Raw genomic sequence first — 26,679 nt, forward strand, 5'->3', positions numbered from 1 at the left:
CACAATAAGAAAGCTAAATACCCCAAAATCTTGAAAGCTGTTTGACTGATTTGATTGAAATTTGCTGACATTATAGAAAAAAGAAAAGTAGCCAACATGTTGTTGTGTTTTTTTTTTATTTCTTGATATTTATCAGTAATAAAGCTGTGAATGGGGGGTATTGTTAGGTACTGTCCTAAAAGCAAACTGACAGCTAAAGTTTTTGAGTAGCACCAAGAGATGCGTGCAAAGAAAATGAAAAGGACTCCCTGGGAAATCACATACAAAACAAAGCCAAGACGTTAGACAAAATTGAATTCGAAAGAACAGGCAAGAGGTCAACATTGAATGAAACACATGAAAATATTTAGAGCAAAACTGTTTGACAAAGTTTTGATATCTGCAAATCGGATAAGAAAAATGAAACCCAAGCTGTCCTTTTATCCTGTTGTGTTGATTATGAACTGGTCATGGTTTTTCAGGCCACACCTCTAGAAATACAGGGAAGTGGCCCTAATAATGGGAACTCAATATGGTAAGGACGATAAGGACCAACAATGGCATCTAGGATGTTGCAAAAAAAATAAAATAAAACATAGCACGTAAACCATGAAGAATTCTTGAACTCAAAAGGTACTACTGTATGTAACACCAAATCATGACAGACACCACATCCTATTTTTGCTTCTCCTTTGATTGCATATAGAAATGGGGTGTGCAGTTCATCCTAATGAACAGTGCAAGCAGAACAGTTACCACTGTACAAGCTGAGGCTTTAATCACACAGGAAAATGGGGCTGTTAGCGAGTGAAAAAGGGCAGCTGTCCTCCAAAGGAAAAAGAGAGAAGATACTGAGATGTGAAAGGGATGAAGAAAGTTAGGTGAAACTCAAAATAAGGTGGTTAGCAAGTAGCATTCTTGGGTACCCACAGTACTCCCTATTTTCTCAGCTTCTTACTCCTCATGATGCAGTAAAATACAAATTCAGTTGGATTGGATTATTGAGTGATACATAAACTTCAAAGAAAGAGGTGTTGGAGGGGCAGTTTGGAGGTAAAATACATGCAATATTAAGGAGAACTTTAGAGGTCAGACCATGATGTGCTGCTTAGCTCTGGTTGTCAATGCAGTGAACTGCCAATACAGCATACAAGCCTACTTCAAGCCCTGTGTACAACACAAGTCAGGAGCAGTGGAATACCTTGGTCAGTTTAAGTGCTTGCTCAACCCTTTAAGGGGGGTAACCCATGGCCAGAACATAGAGGAGGTGAATATTGTACATAGCTCACAATATTATTTCTTTTCATCTATTCTTACCTGTTCAATGCTTAAAAGTTGAGTTTATTCTTTGGGTTATGTAAATATGTATCCTGTAAGTGTCAATTCTGTATGGAATAAGTTAAAGGAAACCATGAGTCAATATATACTACTTTTGATATAAACCTTCCACAACTTTGTAATGGTACAAGGATACAAATCAAAGCTGTACAGTCATCTCACCAAAGCTACCACTTTTAAAGAATCTTCTACAGGGTGGAATATTTATAACAACAGTTCTCATTATTCCTACTAATTACCTGCTTGAATTCAAGAGAATACAGTTTTCTCTAAAGTTGTGTTTTGCAATGACCATCAACAAAAGTCAAGTTACTAGGAAAAGCAAGAATTGATCAATGACAGGAATGTTTTACTCATACGCAATAGTAAGGAGCCCCATTGAACAAATAATATTACTCTGTTACTGATAACATCTGGTTAACCCTTGACACTATAACTGAGGCCCAATGTCCTAAGAAATTTCCTGGGTGAAACCAGGTAACACAGCTAGTATAAATGTACTCCGTACACCTGATAATACTACTAAAAAAATACTAAATAATAAATACTACTATTACCACTGTTAATTATTTATTCTTACCACTTTGTTCAGAAGGGTATTTTTTAAAATTGTAATTAATATGTAGTGTTTAATTACTATATAGTCAGACATAACTACAAATAAGTACCATATATATGGACTTTTAATCAACAAGCTGCTGCAAGATTTTCATTGACACTTTTTGTCCAAATGTTTGCAAAATTTTGACCAACCATTAACCACATTTGTGTTCCAGATTCAAAGCAATACAGAGAGCCCAGTACTTGGAGGGGCTCAAATGGAGAGGCTGCTTCAGGCTCTTTATCATGATCCAAGAGCTGGATATTTTTTCACAGACTTTTGCATATGTTCAGGGAACAAGGTGAATATTCAATTCTTTTTTTTTTTAATTTTTTTTTTAAATTTATCCTATTCTAAATAATATTTTGTGTTTTCGTATTACTAAATGCATAATTTTTGACAATGCCATTGTTTCTTTTTGAAGTACACACATAACCCTTTTTTTTGTCACTGACTCATTTTGATTCCTAGTTTAACAAATTAGTTCCTGGTGTTGAGTCTCTTTACTCACTTGACTGGAAAATTTGAAGTCCTGGAAAAAATAAAAAGTGCCTTACGTGTGACAATTTAAAAACAATACAAACATTAAGTTACGCTGCACAGATATCTGAATGAACTTGTCTTTTATATAATTACTACAGAGGATACTAAAGGCAGACATTGGTCTCACTTGAGCTGTTTTGTATAACTATATATAAATATATAGTTATATTAAAGGAGATTGACAAAATATTCTTAAACATTGAGATTTATCTGTGTTTTTACATTTTAGTACGTGTTTGGAATAATTTTGAAGGCTAACTGTACAAGACATGTAATGTGAAACTCTTCTAACTGTTTCCTTGACCCAATCTGATTTAGTCTTGTGAACAGATAAGTCTGAACATGATTATCAATTCATTATCAGGCACACTGTTTCATTGTTCAGTGTTCATTTCACTGTTATGTCATTGGTCTGTTTAAGTAAAACTGAAGTACAAGGACAAAAACCCATGCCGATGCAGAGAAATGCAAAATCTACCCAGGGACTGAATTAGGAGTGAAACCCAGTCTACCTGGAAGAGAACCGCTCTAAACATTGCATCACCTTGCCCACCTAATATAGAGTAAGCCTTTAACACTAGAATCCCTGAAGCCTACGAAAAAAGTCGTAATGCTGGGCCACCTTAAATTCCTTCGCACCTCTTCATCATCTTTATCACCTCTTTGTTTTGCAAATGTGTCAGCTCAGTGCAAGCAATCTGCTAACCCATCTTCCACCGACGCAGCTGAAGTTCTCCCAGCTCAAGTCTATTTATTTGGGAGTGAGGTGCCTTAAGTTGTATTAAGTGAATAATATATTGTTATTTGAACTACATACATTTCATGTGTGTTCCGTTTTTACAGTGATCTTGGTAAATGTTGGATGACAGGAAATGTGAGGCAAGAAATGTTGAATATATAACTGAAACAAACTTTTTCAATGTTATAGCAATAATGACATGAAATGTATAATGTGTGAAGACTTTAGTCCAAATATCAAATAAACACATGCACCTTTGTTCAACAACAACAATATTTATTTATATAGCACATTTTCATACAAACAGTAGCTCAAAGTGCTTTACATATTAAAGAATAGAAAAATGAAAGACACAATTATAAAACAAAATAAATCAACATTAATTAACATCGAATAAGAGTAAGGTTCAATGGCCAGGGGGGACAGAAAAAACAAAAAAATCTCCAGACAGCTGGAGAAAAAATAAAAAAATATTCAAGAATATAACCAATGAAGAAAAAAGACATTCAGTTTACATGTTGCTGTCAATGACTTAAAATGAGTTAAAAACCCAAGCTCAAATGTCAGTTGACAGAAAGCTGACACATCTTCTTGGATGGTGCATTGGTAAGATCTTCTGCATTATATTCAAAAGGTTGCGGGTTCGAGTCCAGGTATTTTTCGTTCTGAGTAGTGAACTGCTATAATAATTACTACTATTATATAATAAAAACATACATTTGATTTGAGTCTGTAACACCCGGTGTACATTTTTTTTTTTTTCTTTGAACTTGCCCGTACTCCATGTTATGGTGCATGGGTACTGAAAATCCAGATAGCTGTCTTCTCTTTGGTTACATACACCATCAGCATGGCACTGCCAGATCTAAACATTAGCGTGGACAATTGCTTGTGTACTAAAGTGACTTTAGCTGCAGGTGGAAGTTCCCGTCCCATTTTATTTTTGGTGCCAAGCAGAGATGTGTTGCGGTTCAGCAGTCTGTTACCCAGTGAAAGTGATGTGAAGAAGTTGTCTGTTGTTATGGTTCTGCCTTTGTCCAGAAATGACAGATACCACATCCTTTTTTTTTTGCTTCTCCTGTGATTGAATGTAGAAATGGGGTGTGCAGTTCATGCTAATGAATGGTTCAAACAGAACAGTATAAATAGTAATAATAATTATAAATAATAATAAATAATAAGCTTTATAACCACAGTCTTGGAAAGTCTTTCTCCCGTGGGACGAATGGGAACTTTTTCTAAATAAGGAGTGGCATTGCACATGTACTTTGTTTCCAAATCTGCCAGTGTCCAAAGCTTTATAACAAATTTGTTGGGCTTGGTTGAGATGTAATGCAGGAAAGGACAACAGATATTAGTTTGAAACAGTTACTCATCAACAATAGCATGTTGCCCTGGGTTGTAATTCAAAACACAGTTATCAATAAAACATTGTCTGATTTCTGAGAATGCAGCAAATCTGTTGTTTTTCACACATTCTGAATAGGTATCTTTGTTGTCAGATGCTGCATGTTAGTTTGATAGCTGTCACGGGGCATTGTATCTTTAATTGCTGGTACAAAAAATAGTTCTGAGTAGGCATCAGCCACAGCACTAACTGTGCTCATTGCTGCTCTTGTGAAAAGAATGGAGATAAACGCCATCAACTCCGATAGGGAGAGGCAAGTTCATTGTACCACATGAATGTTACTGGCAGAATAAACTTGTATATATATATAAAAAAAAAAAAAAAAGTTAAATTTTGGCTAATAGTAAAAGTTACAGCGGGTGTTACAGACTCAAATCAAATGTATGTTTTTATTATATCGTAGTAATAATAATAGCAGCTCACTACTCAAAATAGAAAGAGCTCGGACTCGAACTCGCAGCCTCTTGATTATGAGGCAGCAGCTCTGCACCAGCCAATGTTCGACATTCTATTGATTGATATTTGGACTTGGTTTTTAACATATTGACAGCAACATATAAATTGAATGATTTCTTTTTCTTTGGTTATATTCTTCAATAAAAGTGCACTTGTTTTGTGAAAGTATTTATTTGATATTTGAACCTCAGTCTTCACACATTATACATTTCATGTCAATATTTTATCAATTATACATGAAAAAGGTTTCTGTTTTAATTATGTGTTCAAATTTTCTCGCCTCACATTTCCTGTCATTCTACATTTTTCCAGATTATTGTAGAAATGGAATACACATGAAATGTATCTATTCCAAATAATGTTATACTGTATTATTTACCCTATACAACTCAAGACAGACTTGAGCTCTGAGAATTTTGAATCTCACTTCAGCTGCAAAACAAAGACACTGATGAAGAGGTGCGAAGGAATTTAAAATGGCCTGGCATTATAATAACTTTTTTGTAGTGTTTAGGGATTCTAGTGTTAAATAACAAATATGACATAACATTCTCAAACCTGCTAAGTTCAGTTCAAGGTTGCAAGGGGAATAGACACTGTTATGGCAGCACTGGACACAATGCAGAGAACAGCTCTGGCAGAACACCAAGTCTAACAAAAGGCCTAATTCATGCCCTTCCTCACACTTAAATGGACAAATCTGAAATTGCCAATAGACCTAGGCTACACATCTTTTGGCTTGTAGGAGGAAAACCAGCATACCCAGAGGAAACTCCATATAGACACAGGGAAATTGTACAAACTCAGTATGGTGATGATTTTCCTTTTCACTAATAAATGTGCATAATTGTGTTGCATTTCCTAAGAAAGTCCATATACTTACAGTTTGTTGGGGCAGTTTAAAAATAATTTTAAAACAGTTCAATGTAATGATTTCCTCTTGGGATATGAAAATGAAAGCAGAAACCTAAAGTTGTGCCATGTTTATTGTTTTATGCACAACTGATAGATTTACAATGATTCAGATCAATCAAATATCAAATGTGCTCTATCTGTCAGTATTAGATATTTTTGTCCTCCTATCAGCTCTTTCCAAATGTTTTAATGAGTTCAATTGTCATCCAGTATTTATTTCTTTATCCTTTTAGAAATTAATGGTCTTTTCTACTGTGAGATAATGTTCGAATATCTCTGTTGGAGTGCAACAGTGATCATAATATGCTGGCAAAAATATAAAGCATATACAGAGGGGGCAAAAAGTGTATACACACTTCAAGAGTTGATATTTCTGGAATGTTTTAAAGTTGAATCGAATTACAGCAATGATGTGTAGTATTATGTTATCTCAGAAGATGTCATTACTCGATTGCATGAAACCAGCTACACTGGCTGCGCTTCGAGAAGAAGTTGAAATGGCATGTTGCATCAGTCTCATTGGACACTTTGGCCAACATTGTTCAAGCAGTAGTTCACCAAATGCAGAAGTGTCTGGAAGCGCATGGTAATCATGTTGTAAATGAAGAAGTCAAAAGTGACATAAATTCATCCCTTGATATCTGTATAAATTTAATTTCACAACTTTAATACAAGTTTTTCCTTTGTTGAAGTGTGTGTACATTTTTTGGCTCCCTTTGTATTTAAAAAATCAATGACAATTGTATCTCTAGCATCTTATAAATTGTCAGGATGATTGACATGTATGCAAATTAATTTTTATATAGTAATAAACTTTTGTCAAACATATTATATAATTTAATATAATTAGAAATAACTTATTGACTATATATAGAATATTATCAGACACGTTACAACTTTTAAGCAGTTTAGGGTGAAGCATATGGGACGCACTCGATCATTTGCAAATTGAAATAATTTTAAATTGATTTAATCAGCGCACAGATCATTAGATTTATACACTCTCTTCAAAATGGCCAGCGGTATAAGTTTAGCATGCTGTATACTTAAATATTCATGGCTTCTTTCTAGACTTTTAACACCGTTACTCGATTTGATAAAGAAGATGCACATTATGTTGACACACTTTATGCAGACAGATCACACAAATAAGATTTGTCATGTTAAACAACAATAGAATAATGTTTACTACAGTGAAATTACAGCAGCATTTTTAGTCAAGATAATTGAAGTAGAGGTTTGACAATTTTGTGATAATTCCATGATTATGATTAAAAATACAACTATCATTCCAGTGTCCAAGAAAAACAACATGGAATGCCTTAATGACTGTTGTCCAGTAGCACAATTATTATGAAGTGCTTTGGTAGACTAGTGCTGGGAGACAATAAGATCATTATTCTAGAGTGCTTGGACCCCCTGTAGTTCGCTTATAAACACAACAGATCAAAACAGGACACCAGTAGCCATTGCATTGCACAACACTTTGGAACATCTGGATGAAAAGAACTGTTATGCCAAACTATTGTTTGTGGATTACAACTCTACCTTCAGCACTGTAATTTGATCATCAAGCTCTTTGACCTGGGTGTGAGTGCCTACCTTGAAATTACATGTTGGATTTTCTGACTGGCAGACCCCAGCATGTATAGACTGGTAGACACACCACCTCCATGCTTATTTTTAAACACTGGCACCTCTCAGGGCAGTGTACGGTGTCCCCTGCTGAATTCTATTTTCAACCATGACACAATGACCACGTATAGCTCCGATACCACCATAACATTTACTGACTTTTCCACTATCGTTGGCTTGATCACAAACGATGGGACAGCCTATCAAAAGGAAATTTGCCTTCTGTCAGAATGGTGTCAGGACAGTAACCTTTCTTCTGAATGTTAGCAGGACTAAGGAGATAATCATTGATTTCAGGAAGCAGCAGGAAAACCATACCCTTATTTACATTGGGGGCGAGGTTGTGGAACAAGTCGACCATTTTAGGTTCGTGGGGGTTACCATCACAAATGATCTCAGGTGGATGGAACATACTGCAGTAGTTGCTGAAAGGCCCACCAGTGACTTAATTTTCTCAGATGGCCTGAATGTCTCCAGCAGCCCTCAACAGCTTTTATAAATGTACTGCATGGTGTACTGATATGGCAGCAATTAAGCTAAGGATCACAGAAGTATTGCAGAGGATAGTGAAAACAGCACAGATCATCATTACGACATTGATACCATCTCTGCAGGACATATTTACTAATTGTTGTCAGGCAAAGGCAAAACAAATCATAAAGGACCCCAGTCACCCATCAGACAGATGTTATGGAACTGTTAACATCCAAACTGTGAGATTTAAGAATGGCATCTACCTGCAGGTAATAAAAGGCTGCTTAACTGTCATATGTGATAAACTGTAATCAACTGAATGAATTAAGTGCTGCTCTGATTCTTGTACACATAATGTTGTACTTAGTATTATTTATTCTGTTATTAGATGAGATTAAAGTCTGTGCTGATATTTTTCTTGATTATTGTGTCGGCGTGGAACATTATGCTGTGCATTGTACTTGAGACCATAAAAAGACCCTGACCTTTACTTTGTTTCATCTTTTTAATACTGTCTCAGAAAAGGGAGTATTTCTTGTCTGAGAAATTTATGACTGTGTGCTGGTACAAAATGATGGCCTTTCAGTGCGAGTGCTCCTTGACAAATGTTCGGGGTTACTATGGAAACCGGTTCTGGTGCCGCTGAAAGAACTTTAAAAAAATTGAGTGTGGTATGAGAAATTAAAAAGAACTAACAACAATTACATCAATGAATTTCAAAAATATTCATATAGAGAAGTGGGAGGAGTATCATATTGGCCACTACTCCTAGCTGACAAAAGACCAGCAGTTCACCAGAGTGGAGGTTCATACTAGTAGACATGGGTCACTGGAGACCACATGTCTAGCTAACAGCTGGAGTAGATGAAGAAGAATCGCTTCAGGTGGGAGCTTCCAAGTGATAAACCTGGTGAGACTGAATCATTTTTATGTATGGAATAGTGCTGGTTGTAGTTCTACCCAGTTGCTTTATGTTTTTGTCTGAACCGTCTTATCAAGTGGATTGTATCAAGTTTGTCAAAGTAACAAGATACACAGAAATTAATGTTTGTATAGATTTGTGAAGTGATTGGAGGGAGCTTGTTGAATATGTATTGACTGTATATTATATGTTTCTTCGATTATCTGTGACTTGATTAATCGTCAGTCTCTGTTAACCGTCAGAACCGCACCAAAAATGCGCATGCCAGAGCCTACCAATTACTGTACTATTACTGTTGTGTGGTATGCTGTGAGCTGCGAATATTGGAGCAATTCTCCCTTTTGTAAGCGCGTAGTATTCTTCTACAGCGCCACGTGTCAGGCCACATTTTGAAATCACAGCATCCGTTACAAACCTTCGGTTTTAATAGCGTTTCACAGCTTTTCTCTTTTGTTATAATTAGTATAATATACATTGTTACGGCTGATAAATGTAAGCGTGTGGTGTTGGAATTGTCACGAACAACTGAAATTATTAAATGTTTACAAAATGGCAAAAGCATTGCAAGTACTGCTTCAATTTATGGAGTAGGAAGAACAACAGCAAACAATATAAAGCATGATGCTGACAAAATTGAAAAATGTGTTGAAAATGGAACCCACTGACGGTAATGTTGTTCTGTATTAATGTTCTCCTGTATTGTAATTTTCTTTTTAAATTCAGTTATATCATGTTTTGTTAATATATTGTGATGTGGAGGCAGCTTGTGATGTCCTGTTGGGGAGCAGAAAGTCTATAATGAATGCTGTAAGTGAAGGAACTGGGTGAAGGGCTTTTGTTCTGTAAGGGGCTGTTAGGAGATGAGTGACAGGAGAAATAAGGAGATAAAGGAAGGTGCGGTGGAAGGAAGTTTTGAGGAGAGAGTCAGGAGGCAATAAGTAGGACTGTTTGTGGCATAGAGATAAAAGGATTGTGAGTGGCAGGAGATAAACTGAATGGTAGGGAAAGCTTTCTTTTTTTGTTTTGGAGGTGTGCTCTGTAACCCAGGTAACTGGCGTGTAAGACGGGCACTCTTTGCAACAGAACGAAGACTTCAAGTAAAGTAAAAATACAAATATTACAATTAAAACTAGCTTTGGAAATATTACATTTATCCAGTAGATAAATTGTGTATGGGTCTGGATTAGGCGTTAGTTTGCAAGCCATAAGCATCACTGTGCTTTAGTACAATTTAGGTGCATCGTGAATTTTATTCAGCTATAGACTTTAAGTGAATTTATGTTCTTTTTCTATTAGCGTAAACCTTCAAAAAAAAGTATGGGTGTCCGTGCTGATCCAGGGTTTATAATTAGGAAATTAGTATATTGGTTTTGTAAGCACACAGTCATTGACACATTTTCTGAGGAATCCATTTAATTGGCAGCAGTTCCAAACTCATCTAGATCTAATGAGGATTTTTTTTAAATGTCTAAATTTACAGAACCGAAACAATCATGTAATATTTATTTTTTCATCCAATAATTTGATAATTTTTCAGCTTCTCAAGTGTGAGTATCTGCTTGTAAGCAGGCAGCATGTATACTGAGAGGTGATTTGAATGTCCAAAGTGAGGGCAGTAAGTGTCTTTTATAGGGGTACAGCAGTAAAATAAATACATTATTTATTGACAAATGTAGCTAGTACTGGTACTGTCACAATGCATTTCTCACTTGCAGCAATCTCTCATACAAAAATTCTAAATAACAACCAGTATTTACAATGAGCAAAAGGCAATCTCGCAAGTTCAAGGCAACCAGCAGTGCAAATCAAGCATACATGCACTGACATTTTAAAAGTCACCCATTCACAAAAAGGGAGTTCTCTGTGTGCATAAATTGATGCTGTTAAATTTAAAACAGAATATGCACAGTTCCACTGCCACTTTATATATAAGAAACCCCAGTTGACATTGTTCTTAAAAACCTTTAACACCTTTTTTTAATTATTTTTTTTTAGCTTTCTTTAAGTGGATTACAGGTTAGGTGTATAGGATCTGATTTGATAATTCTCAGCATGGGTACCTTTTGAGTACTGCAGGCAGGAGCAACCAAACAAGGATTAGCATATAGGACTAAGCTTATCTCAACTTCACTTATTTTTTCCTCTTTACAGTTACAGTAAAAATGTAATACATGTAACCTTAATGTTACCTTTTCATTATGGCCTTGCTTTGGTGGTATTGTTAAATAGTTTTTTTCTGCCTTATTGTAGGGAAATATAAACAAGTTTATTTAGTAAAACAAATATATTATATGATGGCTTTAGACTATAAAAGTGAAATATGTTGCATTGTTTTACTTGCATAAAATTCATATACTGTAGCTTTAGCTGGTGTTATGTGTTGTGCATTTACAGCTTTGGAAGAATGGAGTACATTTTTGGTTTGACCTTCAGGAATACCACAGACTATTTTATCAGGAAACCTTCAGTCCTTTTAAGCTAGGACGACAGTCGCAGGTAAGCAGCATACTGGTTGGTGCTCCTATGGCTTTTTTCTAATTTTAACAGGCAATAATAGTAAATGATGATAGGAATAATTCTAACACACAATAAACTTAGAAAATACATGAATAATGCTTTATGTATATATAAGTTATAAAGACTGGCCTGACTGAAAACAAAACAATACAGACATAGTTCATGCAATAGTTTTATTTTAAACAAGACATTAAAAATTGCAAAATGAAAGAAAAATAGTGCTTTTGAATGTAGTACTTTGAAGGATTACTGCATGTAACATTAACTACAGAATGGGCAAATGTGTTTTGGATTACAACAAAATCGTATTCACATCTGAATCCTCTGGAGACAAGCTTACACATACTGTATTGTGACAAAAAATACTTGTATCTAAAACTGGTAGCAGTCTGCATGAAAACGGGTATTAGGACCTGGTGATATTTCAATAAGAACTTATTCCAAAAATCAAGGCAAACCAACAGTTTATTGCTCCTGTAAGGTACATATGATGTTTGTTATGTAAAATCCCTGCATTTGAGCATCAAATTGACATGGCATTGATTTATTTGCTTTGGCAAATTTATACCATAACATAACACTAGCTGTTCTGGCTATATATGCTTTATATGAATGTTACACCATTTTTCTGTTTTCTACTTGTGCATGTCCAATTGTTGTTGACTGTTAAGGAGAACAGGGATTCCTCTGTAATGACAAACCAACTGCAGTCCATAGGAGTCCAGGCAGGTTACACTCTTCAGGCCTAGTGATGCTCAGAAAATAATGGTACATTTTATAATGGATGATGTGAATAACTCCCATTTGTGTGCTGTAGGTAGAAAGAATTGTCATTTTCCTTACTTAAATTCTTACATTCCATTTTTGGAAAAGTCTCTTAAAATAATGAAGTACTAGGGGCTTTGCTTGCCAACCCCCAGGCCTGCGCAACGCACCAGCCACTTTGCATCTCTGCCGCTTTTATATGTGGATTTCACTTTCACCAACCAACAAATCTTTTAATTCTCGCAGATACGCCTCTTCATTGGGAAGAAACACTACTTTTCCCTAATGGCATCACAAATTAGATGATATACAAGTCTCCGACTTAAAGTTTAAATCCGAACAATATATTCAAGCTCTTTTTGCTGTTCCATCATTTCACCGAGTAATAATTTCCATTTGTTTGAACTAATGTGATCTTTACTATCATGTTTTGGAGACTTTCAAATTTTAGTACTTTAATTATCTCTAACCTGATCTGCATATGTATCGCGCCAACGTTTTTGAATTCTTTGACGTTCTATTTTATCATCTACTCTTTGTCTTTTATTTCTGGCCCAGGGCATGGTTAAATGTCTTGGCACAAAGTCTTGTGGCACGTGAAAGTATTTCTCTGAAAAAGTCATGTCTCGTTCTAGGCTAAAAAGTCTTGTCTCATCCCAGGATTTGTTTATTATAATAGACAACCATTAATTTTCCAATCTTAAACTGTTTTTAAAAATGTTCACAAGTTGATGCAACCTTAGTCAACAACTCTTGCCTAATGTCTACGTTTTTAAAGGAGAACATAACAGTTTGGACATAAATTTCAAATTCTGGAGCTGTGAAGAAGCAGCCCATGTCACTTCATCACAGTACTTTTATTATATTGTAGGTTGAGGAATAGTTGATTGATCGCTCCATTTCAGCTGAAAAATTCAGTGTTTTTTGTGTCATGTCTAGTCTACTCAAGCCTTAAACTATTCTAGTAGTTGCCAGTACTAGTGGACAATGCATGGCACAATTTTCTGCTTTCATTTAAAAAATGCTTAGATCTAATTATTCACTTATTAAAAAAAGAATGTTTCTCTGTTATGGTTTTTGGTTAATGTTAAGTAGATTTTTCCTTGCATACTGAGTTACTAAAATTTTTGGCATGTTCTTTTGGTTAATATGTTTTGTTTGCATCTAATTGTGTAATTGTTTGCCACTTTACTGTCAATTTTACTTTTTTGACTGGCATTATGCAAAGTAGTAATGTATCAGCTGCAGGCCGGTATTTTCAAATCTAATATTAAAGTCTCTGGTGACTTTCATCATGTACTTGCTAACTTCTTCCCACCGCACAAAAAGTGGTGTCCTGATGCCTTTTACACACTAAAGGTATCCCCTTGCACTTGTTTTGGCTCATTTCTACATTTACATCAGAGAAATAAGTTCTAGTGTACAGTATTCCTTAAGGGGTTTTTGAGGTTAATCTGCTCAGTATTTACAGTAAGTGATCAATACTTTCATGTCAGTTAGTAAATGAGCAACCTTAAGTACACTTTCCGTCACTGCTGGAGAGAAGCCATTTGAGAGACTCATTTAATATGAGGATATTGTAATTACGTATTATGAACGCCTGTAGGGCAAATATTTGCTTCATGGTTACTGACAAAAATGATTTTGTTGCCTAAGAATGTGTCAGTTGTGAAAACTGTGATATTGTGAAGCAGTAAAGAGTGAATTTTGCCACCTAGTAATGGTTTGTTGGGCTCAGATGGTGTTGCCAAAAAGTACTTTAGAGTCAAGCTTATACAGTAGTTTACACTAGTGTAGCCATTAGCCATGGATGAAAAGGTTATTTTGATTTAGCTCTTTTTCCAAAAAATGTTTGTGTCAGCATAGGTTTGCTAGACACTGTTTTGTGGTCGTATATCAAAAAAGACACACACATCCTTTTTTTAATGGTCTGTTGTCAGTTTGTTTGTGAATATCAACTTAGTTTGTGACTTTGTGCATGATTTATGCTTTAAAACTGAGATACCCAACTTGAGGGTATTTTATGCTAAAATGTTTAAACAGACATTGTTGCAAGCAAACAGCAGATAACCTTCTTTCTTGTCAACCATAAAAAAATTAACTGCCATATTCCCAAATTTGTATTGTTTGTTTTACTGTAACAGTTTGATTTTTGTGTTGTACTGAACAAAGTTCTTTCCAGTTTTGTGCAATTTTCAATTGGCTAAGGAGGGCAGAACTTATGTTGCTGTATAAACATTGTGGATGGCATCATGGCACAGTTGCTAGTGCTGCTGCTTTATAGCACAGAGTAATACCTGTATATTGAAATTTCAGCCCATTTACTGTCTTTGTGATGTTTGTAGGTTCACCCCATGTCTGTGTGGGTATCTATTCTGCCCTGAATGAGTATTGGTTTGCCCTGTGATAAAATTAGTTTTCTGTGCAGAGTTAATTTGTGCCTTGTATTAGATGCTGTTTTAAACAGGATTATGCAGTTTTGGGTATAAATGATTGCCAAAAAAGAGTTGAAGATCCAGGGCAAGGTGACAGATACTACTGGTAGTCGTATCATATGTATCTAAACCTGGTTTGAGCAAGACATCCCTATATTCTGGGTCCCCTGTCAAATTATAAGGTAATATTTCTGTTTAGTATGTTCTTTCCAACAAATATTACTGGATGAAAATCAATAGAAAATTCAACTGGAGTATAATCTCTGTGTTTCTGTTAGAGAGCTAGGCAACCTTGACCCTTCTTCTTTAATTGTTATTCATTTCACTTGATTGCACAATCAATTTTGTCCATAGTCCACTTTTGGTCCTACATGTGCTTTGCATTAATAAAAGCAAAAAATGTTTTTCTTAGATTGGAGGATTTTAATGAATGGAGGATTAGAAATGTTCCAGTAGATTGCTAGGACTTGTTTAGATTAATAGGGAGTATCCAAACCACCTGACAAAAATTACTAGTCAGCTATACATCTGTCAGCGCAACTTGTCACGTTGATTCTGCATTGGCACATCTTCACAACTGATTTCTGTCTTTTCAAATTGAATGGTAACCTTTACTCTCTCTTTCAGTTTTTGTATTCCACATACATTCAATTTGGTGGACCAATGGATATTGCCATTGACCTGGAGAGTCAGTACACCATGTACCAGAAACTAGACCCACCTTTTGAGGATCTTTTTGACATAGCTGAGGAATACATTTTAACAATGCTCTTGATACCATGGATGCAAATGTTAGAATCTGACAAGACAAACTTCAAAAAGGTATTTAAAACTTAGTGTCAGGTTTTTTTTTTTAGATTATAGATATTGTCTTCAGACAGTTAAAATGTGTTTTACTTATTCCTAAACATTAATTGTTGTAATTACAGCATTCTATTTCTCATAATATTTGGTGACTTAGCAAAATTTATTAACCATGTTGATTTCTGCTTTAAATAAAGCAGGTAGAACTGATGGAAGAAACACGTTATCTAGATTCAGTCTACTACAGAAAACTTCAAGCACTCAGACAAAAGAGTGCAAGTCTGCAGAAGCAAGTAAGTAATCTCATATCTCCAATAATGATAGGTAATAATGGCTGTCTAATTGAAATGGTAATGTGAAGTTAATACTAAAATAAAATGTGGAGTAGGCTGTTGTATATGTTGTTATAAAAGCATTGTGAACAACAATTTTTTTTTAGTATTTGAGCACATTATGCTCTATATTTAACTAAGAGTTATTGAATGTGAACATTATTGGCACTTTGTAAAATTATTGGTTTAATGGTACTAGCAGCATTTTCAGCAGTTGATGATTCAGTTACAATATTGATCCCAGTTCAGACAGCACTTAAAATGTTAAATTGTAAGCTGCAGTAGAAAAATCATGTAGCTGAAGAACAAATGTGGATAGTTAATTCCGTGCACCTGAATGTTGCTGCATTTTACTAGTAACATCTAATAGAGAAATATGCATGATATTCATGTAAAGAGATAACTTCAGCCAAAAAAAAAAAAAGACAGATTATATGTCCTGATCTTCTAGGGCAGTAGCACACCTGAGCCAGGTCTATCAGAGTCGCCAGCTCTTTCAGAACGCAGCTTGTGGGGTGATGTCCCAGAGCAGTTTAGAAATGTTAATCTAAACACTCTGTTGCGTAACCGAACAGAACTGGAACATTTCAGTAACTTCTTACCAGAAGGAGAACCCAGGTATGTGCAGATTAACATATTTCTGAAAGACTAGCAACAATATTAATTATTGTTATTGTAATATTAATTACTGTTATTGTTATTACCCAAGTTCAAGTAGGTTTCATGTGTGTTTTCTTTTTATTTAACTTTTTTTTTTAATGTGATTAACTTGATTAGAGCTAAACAGCATCATATCATTTATAACAGTGAATTGAGATAATTTAAGCATGAAATGATTAATGAAAGTGACAATGAAAATACACATTCATTTTCTAAATTACTGGATTATGAAATTAAGTATAGGTGTTTTCTCAGGATTGCCTTGTGTTTTAATGTAAATTATATATGTTTCTTTTGTATGTAGTAGTATGTAATTACCTCTGTGACCAGATTTTAGGCTTTTGGCTTTATAACCTTTGGGTTTTTAATATGGTATAATGTATTACGTTTTCTAATTACAATAGGCTTTACTGCACTAAAATTCAGATTTGTAGGATTAATTTCACTACACAGGGGTCTGTTTCTTTAAGTTTAAATGCTGGCCTCTCCCACAGTTGCATTGCAACTCATTGCATATACAGTATATAGTTGTTTGTGTTTTTAGCATAAATAGGACAATAAAGCAATAGTATAAACATTTTAGTGCCCAGCGGTGGGGTGGCGCCCTGCCCGGGGTTTGTTTCCTGCCTTGTGCCCTATGTTGGCTGGGATTGGTTCCAGCAGACCCCTGTGACCCTGTAGTTAGGATATATCGGGTTGGATAATGGATGGATAAACATTTTAGCATCTTTAACATTAAGCAGTATGACAATTAGGAAACAATAATCCATTTTCTGAAACAAGAATCAATTTTCTAAAATCCAACTCCGTGTCACCCTATTCACTAGATATTTAGTTTAAATTGTAGTATAATATTTTTAAGGATCATCATGTTTTTAATCATGCCTGCTTTATATTACTTTCTAATTGTTATCCTGAAAAAGTGACTGTAAGTTGTTTCTTCAAGATCAGTGGACACATCAACTGAGAATCTATTGAAAATAGCAGTTGACCATTTTTCTTTAATGTATTCTTTTATTTTCTTTATTGTATTCTTTCAGGCTTTGCATTATGTTTGCAGCTATTACTAGGTGACTGTACTCAATATTAATACTATAACAACAACATAAAGTGGCTGCAGTAGAGACCTAAATTTTATCTTCAAGATCAGTGGACAAATTAACTGAGAACCTATTGAAAATAGCAGTTGACCATTTTTCTTTAATGTATTTCTTTTATTTTATTTTATTTTCTTTAATGTATTCTTTCAGGCTTTGCATTATGTTTGCAGCTATTACTAGGTGACTGTACTCAATATTAATACTATAACAACAACATAAAGTGGCTGCAGTAGAGACCTAAATTAAGTTATATTTAGTCCAAAGACAATTCAAGGAGCAGTGTAAAATCCTGAGTCCTAATTAAATGCTGTTTCGCTAATTTTGGATAGTATTTTTATTGTGTAATATTTATTAATATCAATATTGTATCTGTGGTACCTTCCTTATCTTTTAAGGAAAACTGTATTAGAATTCTCCTTTTATTTCTGTTTTCCTATATAGTACGGACTTGAGGTGTTGGATGGACATTGAACAGTATCGAAGAATGCCTCACAAAGATAAGACAAAAAGAGAAGAGAAAGCCAAGGAAATAAAGAACAAGTATATGAACAAAAAGTATTTCTTTGGCACAAACAGTCCAGCTTCCCAGGATCAACAAAAACAGGTTAAAAAACACAAAACATTTTTACATAATTGGTCTGCATATGTATTGTTTCTGTTGTCCTCAGGTAGATAGGCTTATATTGCAAATATTAAACGTCTAGCCCTTGCAGGTCATAATTTTTCTTACAAATTCCCTTTGCCGTGTAAAGTCAGCAACTCAAGAATGTACTTATGACCAGAGCTTCAGACATAATATGAGGTACCCAACGACTACTTAAACAAACATATTAGGACCTAGATTCTATTTTTTGGTAGCCAAATGCAGTATATAATCTCTACCTCATTTGTGATCAATTTTTTCAGCTAGGCACAAGTGAAAAGCTGAAGAATCCAAAAAAACAAACAGCAAAGTTTTTATTTTTTTCCTAAAATGTATTTTTTCTATAAACAAATTCCAGCACTTACGCTTACATCTGGCTCAGAATAATGCAGTGACTAATGCAGATACCTCACTGCTTCAGAATTCTTGATTTGAGTGAAGAATGTGCAAGTTATCCTTTTTTCTTTGTAGACTTTCTACCTTAAACTTTTAGTTTTCCTCTTCTATCCTAAGAATGCACTTTTTAGATTCATTGTTAAACTCTTATTTGACACAATGCCAGCTTCTAGAAGGTGTGCGCATAAACAAACCATGTGATGAATCCTGCCCTCTTTTTGCAAAGTTGTTGTTCCTTCAGCAGTTTTCTTAAAAATATTCAGAATTTCACAGAAAAGATTTTTTTGTTATTTTTTTCTCCAAGGTGAAGCACTTGGCAGGGGGTGCTGGGAAGATCCTCAAAGAAAAAATGTCTGCTCCTGCTTTAGTAGAGGTACAGAAGCATGTGCAAAATCGCATTGAGAAAAAGTGGCTGCCTCAGTATCTGGCCACTCCAGACTTTTCTGAGAGGCAAAAGAATAAGGTAAGAGTAGAGAACAAAATAGATTTGCAGGACTGCTTAAAATTAATTTTGTTTTTTGTACTCAATAATATTCGAGGGCTAAAGGTTTTTAGCTTCCCAAGTTTAACCAATATACATGTTTCTATTATGTTAATACATACATCAAGGTAGGAGGGTTGTACATAGTTTTTTATTCTGGTAATATACTACTCAAAAAAATTAAAGGAACACTTTTTTTAATCAGAGTATAGCATTAAGTCAGTGAAACCTCTGGGCTATTGATCTGGTCAGTTAAGTAGCAGAGGGGGTTGTTAATCAGTTTCAGCTGCTTTGGTGTTAATGAAATTAACAACAGATGCACTAGAGGGGCAACAATGAGATGACCCACAAAACAGGAATGGTTTAACGGGTGGAGGCCACTGACATTTTTCCCTCCTTATTTTTTCTGACTGTTTTGCCACTAGTTTTGGATTTGGCTACGGTCAGTGTCACTACTGTTAGCATGAGGCGATACTTGGACCCTACAGAGGTTGCACAGGTAGTCACAACTTCTCCAGGATGCATACATGCCATCACCAGAAGGTTTGCTGTTTTTCCCAGCACATCCTCAAGGGTATGGAGTAGATTCCAGGAGACAGACAGTTACTTTAGGAGAGCTGGACAAATCCTTAGAAGGTACTTAACCCAGCAACAGGACTGGTATCTGCTCCTTAGGGCAAGGAGGAACAGGATGAGCACTGCCAGAGCCCTACAAAATGACCTCCAGCAGGCCACTGATGTGAATGTCTCTGACCAAACAATCAGAAATAGACTTCATGAGGGTGGCCTGAGGGTGCGATGTCGTCCAGTGGGCTATGTGTTCACTGCCCTGCACCGTGAAGCTCGATTGGCATTTGCTATAGAATACCAGAATTGGCAGGTCCACCACTGGCGCCCTATGCTTTTCACAGATGAGAGCAGGTTCACCCTGAGCACATGTGACAGATGTGAAAGGGTCTGCAGAAACCATGAAGACTGTTATGCTGCCTGTAACATCGTTTAGTATGACTGGTTTGGCAGTGATGGTCTGGGGAGGCATATAGATGGAGGGACACACAGACCTCTAAAGGCTAGACAATGGCATCTTGACTGCCATTAGGTATCGGGATGACATCCTTGGACCCATTGTCAGACCCTATGCTGGCACAGTGGGTCCTAGGTTCCTCCTGGTGCATGACAATACCTGGCCTCTTGTGGCGAGAGTATGCAGGCAGTTCCTGGAGGATGAAGGAATTGATACAATTGACTGGCCCCCACGCTCACTCGCCTGACCTCAGTCCAATAGAAAACCTCTGGGACATTATGTTTTGGCCCATCCGTCGCTGCCAGGTTGCACCTCAGTCTGTCCAGGAGCTCAGTGATGCCGTGGTCCAGATCTGAGAGGAGATCCCCCAGGACACCATCTGTCATCTTATTAGGAGCATGCCCCAACATCAGGCATGCATACAAGCACATGGGGGCCATACAAACTACTGAGTACGATTTTGAGTCGCTGGAATGAAATTTTGGCAAAATGGACTAGCCTGCCACATCATTTTTTCCACTTTGATTTTCGTGTCTTTGAATTCAGCCCTCTGTTGGTTGATAATTTTCATTTCCATCAAATGATGTGGCATCCTTTCGTTCCTAACACATTACCCAGTCCATATCAGTAGAGATATCCAGCATGATTTTTTCCCATTGAGATCTGATGTGTTTTCAAAGCGTTCCTTTAATTTTTTGAGCAGTGTAGTTTGAAATTAGCAATTGCAACTAAAAAAAATTGTTATAAAATAATGTATTTTATAATCTTTTAATCCTTCTTTGAGATAAAGCGATGTATTTAATAATCTTTTAATCCTTCTTTGAGTTCTTTATGCTTTGTGAAATTGAATATGATATCCTAAGCAGACTTTTATGAATATCCAATACAGTTTGAGACAGTTTGTATCTAAAATGGATCAGCAATTGCCCCCCAAAGTTAAGTTCACAAAGACTCACACGTATACTGTATTTATGAAGAAACTCAAATATTTACAATAACATTAAACATGCAGGTTAATTAGCCTTAATGTAAAGTTATTAAAACAATGAATTGAGACAAGATTAAGGATGAAATGATTAATAAAAGTGACAATGAAAATACACATTAATTTTCTAATGCCGGACATCATTATTTAAAAATATATATTTTTTAATGACTGAACGCATTTGGCAATGTATCTGACAAGTATAAATTGCCATCTACCCTTTGCATCATAGTGTTAGTTCTGGTAAGTGTTGACTGCTGTTGGTAATCTATACTAATAAAAGGCAAAGCCCTCACTGACTGACTGACTCATCACTAATTCTCCAACTTCCCGTGTAGGTAGAAGGCTGAAATTTGGCAGGCTCATTCCTTACAGCTTACTTACAAAAGTTGGACAGGTTTCATTTTGAAATTCTACACATAATGGTCATAACTAAAGGCTATTTTTCCCCATTTACTGTAATGGAGTTGAGCTCGAAAGCCGTGGGGGGCGGAGTTTCGTGTGACATCATCATGCCTCTCACGTAATCACGCATTACGTAGAAAATCAGGAAGAGCTACAAAAAGCGCTGAAAAAAAACATGCATTATATAATTAAGAAGGCAGCGAAACAATTAGAAGCGAGCGAGTGACATATAAAACCATATTCAGCGGCTCACATGAACTGACGCAGTGCGCAGACAAAAACCAACAGTTCCAAAGAGTGCTGAACAAAAACCGAATTACACTGCTACGCTCAAATAGACAAATCACACGCCGTGGCGCAATAGTAGAGCCTTTGCCTCTAGCGCCGACGTCCGAGGTTCGATTCCCGAGAGGGAATGCACTAAGTATGTATGCACGCTTCTCGATTCATTTTACCTTCGCATCCCCTTGGTTTGCGACGTATGAAAAAATATGCGGTTAACGCAGAAAGACAGATCACCAATTGAACAGATCAGCTTCATGAATAATGGATACTTTATTTGCGATCAATGATTGTTTTGGTAAAGCCATACTCAGTGTATTCATTAGATGAACGGTAAAAAAGTAAGAGCGAGGGGAGGGTAACTTATTGAGGCACACAGGCAAAACCACAATAGCATGGGGCTCGATGTACTGTAGTGCGCGTCAGCTCGATCTGAATTGCGCGATCACATTCGAAAAAATATTTCTTTTCAAGTTCTATTTAGTCCATATGTGTCAAACTCACGGCCCACGAGATCATTTTATATACTGTATTATTGTTATTAATGGCCCAGGGATATGAAGCGCTGGTAACACAATAAACTACAGATCCCATAATGCAGCGCTTCAGCTGCCTTGCCGAAAACTTACCGCGTTAATCAAGTCTAGCTTATGATGCTCCAAGTTATTGCGAAGCTGGCCCACACGATGCCAAAGAGAAAAGGTGATTCTCAACATAGAGCCTTTAAAAACTGATGGGAGGCTTAGTATGTGTTTACTGACATTGCCGGTAAACCTGTGTGTCTCATTTGTCGAGCTAATGTGGCTGTAATTACAGAATTTAATCTAAGACGGCACTATGAGACAAAACATCAAGATAACCTGAAAGACCTGAATGCAATGCACAAGATACAGAAAGCAGAAGAGTTAAAGAAGAATCTGACACTTCAGCAGATGATACCCATACAAAATCACAAAGTGATTTCAAGTGAAGCTACTTTTATGGGAGACACAAATGCACCAGTGAAACTTGCCCCACTTTCCCTGTTGCCAAGTAATGTTGAACCAAGTCGGCACAACGGTGTTCCCAAATACGCACTTTGCTGATAAACTGAGCGCACTGCACACTGAGTTCGCACGGCGCTTTGGTGACTTTGAAGAACAAAAAAAGAATTTTGAGTTGTTTCGCAACCCATTTGCCGTCGATGTGGAAACTGCACATGTGCAGATTCAGATGGAGGTGATTGAGCTGCAGTGTAATGGCACACTGAAGGCAAAGTACGATACTGCACGGCCCGCACAGTTTATTCACTCCATTCCCACACAAATGCTTCAGCTCCGTCTACATGCGGCTCGAACCTTGTGTATGTTTGGTAGCACATATCTTTGTGAGAAGCTCTTCTCAGTGATGAAGACTAACAAATCAGCACACAGGAGTCGCCTCACTGATGAGCACCTGCAGTCCATCCTGAGAATCTCCACAACACAGAACCTCACACCAAACATAAACGAACTTGTTGCCAAAAAAAGATGCCAGGAGCCCCCCAGCTCTGATAAAATGACATAAGAGCAAAGACAACTGAATGATTTGATTTGTTATTGCTGAAAAGAACAAATTTTATTTATATTTCCAGGTTTTGTTATGCACCATGTTCATATTTGAATTTGTATAATTTTGACAGGATATATTTATATGGAGAGCAAAATCTTTTGGGATATTTAAAATTTAAGTTTATTTTTTATATAAAATTACATAATTGTAAAGAAATTTGAATGTTTGTTCTTTTAACGTTTACTTTATTTCTAACTTGTATAATTTAGACAGGATATATTTTTATGGAGAGCAAAATATTATAAGTTATTTAAGGTTTGAGTTGATTTATTCCGGAATAATATTCTGTCGACTAAATAAAAATTCCTTCTATTTAAAATTTAAATAGAACTTGAATAGAAACGATAGTTCATAATATCCACGCAGACTTGCACGTAAGAGCGGGAGTCATCCGTTTTAACAAGCAGCGAATTGCACTGATACGAAATAGCCTGGCTATTTAATTATTTAGGAATGGATAAATAAATTAAGATTTTGTACAAATAATGTTTTTCATTTTTCTTCCTTCATGGATTCTGCCACCCCCAGCAACAGTTGCTCGCACCCCAAAGACTGTTTATATGTGTATATATATATATATATGTATATATCTATACTAATAAAAGGCAAAGCCCTCACTCACTCACTGACTCACTCACTCACTGACTCACTCACTCACTCACTGACTCATCACTAATTCTCCAACTTCCCGTGTAGGTAGAAGGCTGAAATTTGGCAGGCTCATTCCTTACAGCTTACTTACAAAAGTTGGGCAGGTTTCATTTCGAAATTCTACGCCTAATGGTCATAGCTGGAAGGTATTTTTCTCCATTAACTGTAATGGAGTTGAGCTGGAATGACGTGGGGGGCGGAGTTTCATGTGACATCATCACACCTCCCACGTAATCACGTGAACTGATTGTCAACGCAGTGCGTAGAAAACCAGGAAGACCTCCAAAAAGCGCTTAAGAAAACATGCATTATATAATTGAGAAGGCAGCGAAAAACAATAAGAAGCGAGCAAGTGACATATACTACCATATTCATGAGTGTTGCTGCCTCGGAAAGAAAGCAAGGTGTAAACCTAAACTTTAAATTAAGTTCATAGACAGGCTACCGCTGGCGTTTCACATGCCCACAGGTAATGCGGGATACAAGTTTAATGAGAGGACGCAGGATATAAACGAGAGTTTTGATCACTTTGTAACTAAGTTAAAATTGTAGGTGAAGGGGTGTGCTTATGCAAATTCCGAGACTGTGTTTGTGGGGGATTGACAGTTAAGGCGGGTGGGGGAGTCACGTCATCATCTCCCCGCCCATTCATCTAATTTCAGTCTGAGCTGAGCTCAGCGGCTAATGCCGTCTTCAAGCAACTTGTCAGACTGCCACCAAATACTCACAGAAAAATCCACAAGTTAATACACACGCTATCTCTAGAGTTTCTCCACACTGAATCCTCCAGGCACTACTTACAAAAGGTCACATTGACAATCGTGTTACGTTATTTTTAAAATCTTTCCTTTTCTTAGCACAAGCACAGCTGAGAAGCTTCGATGCATGTGCTCCATAACGCGTTAAAAAATAATGCATTTAATCACACTTTGCATTACAAGCAAAGGGGAGCTTTTGTCAATGCATGATTTCCTGGTACACGGATTACATTGATCAGCGCATCCCGATTCATTTTACCCTCGCACCACCTTAGTTTGAGAAGAAGTCTGAAAAAATATGAGGTTAACACAGAAAAACATCACCAATTCAAGCTTTATGAATAATCGATTAAGCCATCAATAATTGTTTTGGTAAAGCCATCCTCCTTCCATTTTATAATTTTTCCGCCAATAGCCATGATTAAATGAACGGTAAATAAAGTAAGAGCAAAGCGAGGGTGACTTATTTAGGCAGGCATATATATGACAGCAACACTCATGACAATGTCAATCATGTTACGTTATTATTAAAATGTTTCCTTTTCTTTTTCATTACTTCTTTAACACACTACTGCGCGGGGATTTTGCGGGGATTTTGCTATATATATAATATATGAATGACCTCCAAAGAGCGCTGAGACTTTTGATATCATGAACGTGTCTGCAAAAACTGTGGTCTCCTGCCCAGCAAAAGTCGAGCAGCCAGCGCGCATAGCTGTGCCGGCCTTTGAGACGCTGACTGCGCTTCTGCCTTAAGTCAAAGTGAGCACTTTTAATTTTTTTCATCCTCCCCCTGCGCTATAGCCCAGACAAGTGCAAACACGGGACCCCTTTTCTACACCACGGCAAAATAATATTAAGGCGATTCACACTTTCTTTTGCACGATACGATTATGAGGTCATCACCTCGGATTATGAAGACACGCACACAGTGGAGGACTGACAGTGCCATCACAGCTGATTAATGGCAGGGACGTCTCACCAGTCTACACAAGACCCACGCGACTGTCCCCAAAAGGCGATCATAACGTCAGCGAACACATCTCTCTATACTATATAAAAGAAAAGGCAACTTTCCTTTCTTTACACCTTTTATCCCAAACCAAAGCCTTTCTCTCTTAACAGTGCAGAGGACACAAAACTAATTTTCTTTAAATGCCGGTAAGGCACATTACCAGAGGCACAAATTTGAACGCTCACATAGAAAATGTAATTTCTATACCACAGCCGTCGTGTAGCGCCTTTCAAAAGGGATCTACTACCGAGAGATGATCCATATATATTTTAGCTGCTGTTAGTTACTTACCTGTTGTGTTACACAGTCTTTAAAATGTAGTTTACCCAAACCACTCCAGTAGTGCTCAATGTACCTGTACTTCTTAAAACGTTAATGTTTTACTGTTTAATAACTTATAGACTATATTTTATTATTTTTCCCTTGCACTCAGTGACCAAAGCTATACACACACATATAGACACATACAAACATACACACAAGTATATATATGTGTATATATATGTATGTATGTGTATATATATATATATATACACACACACACACCTATCTACATTATATATATATATATATATATACACATACATACATACACACATATATATAATTTGTGTGTGTGTATGTATGTATGTGTGTGTATATATGATGTAGATAGGTATGTATATATATATGTGTGTATATGTAGATATGTATATATAGATATGTAGATATGAAGATATGTATGTGTATATATATATGTGTGTATATATATATATATATATATATATATATATATGTATATGTATGTGTGTGTGTGTGTGTATATATATATATGACAGCAGCAATC

At 36.3% G+C, this 26,679-nt stretch overlaps 1 protein-coding gene across 2 annotated transcripts in view; it reads left to right on the forward strand.

The window, feature by feature from the left end:
• LOC120515665 (regulator of G-protein signaling 22) overlaps positions 1 to 26,679 on the forward strand; it is a 120,236-nt gene that overhangs the window by 57,711 nt on the left and 35,846 nt on the right. For both annotated transcript variants that reach the window (XM_039736877.1, XM_039736878.1), the window contains exons 15-21: positions 2,094 to 2,219; positions 11,405 to 11,506; positions 15,355 to 15,549; positions 15,729 to 15,824; positions 16,315 to 16,481; positions 18,065 to 18,227; positions 18,967 to 19,125. In XM_039736877.1, the coding sequence (XP_039592811.1) occupies positions 2,094 to 2,219; positions 11,405 to 11,506; positions 15,355 to 15,549; positions 15,729 to 15,824; positions 16,315 to 16,481; positions 18,065 to 18,227; positions 18,967 to 19,125 (1,008 nt within the window). The remainder of the gene's footprint in view (positions 1 to 2,093; positions 2,220 to 11,404; positions 11,507 to 15,354; positions 15,550 to 15,728; positions 15,825 to 16,314; positions 16,482 to 18,064; positions 18,228 to 18,966; positions 19,126 to 26,679) is intronic.

This window comes from Polypterus senegalus, chromosome 15 (genome assembly GCF_016835505.1).
Source record: "Polypterus senegalus isolate Bchr_013 chromosome 15, ASM1683550v1, whole genome shotgun sequence".
Lineage (NCBI taxonomy): Eukaryota > Metazoa > Chordata > Cladistia > Polypteriformes > Polypteridae > Polypterus > Polypterus senegalus.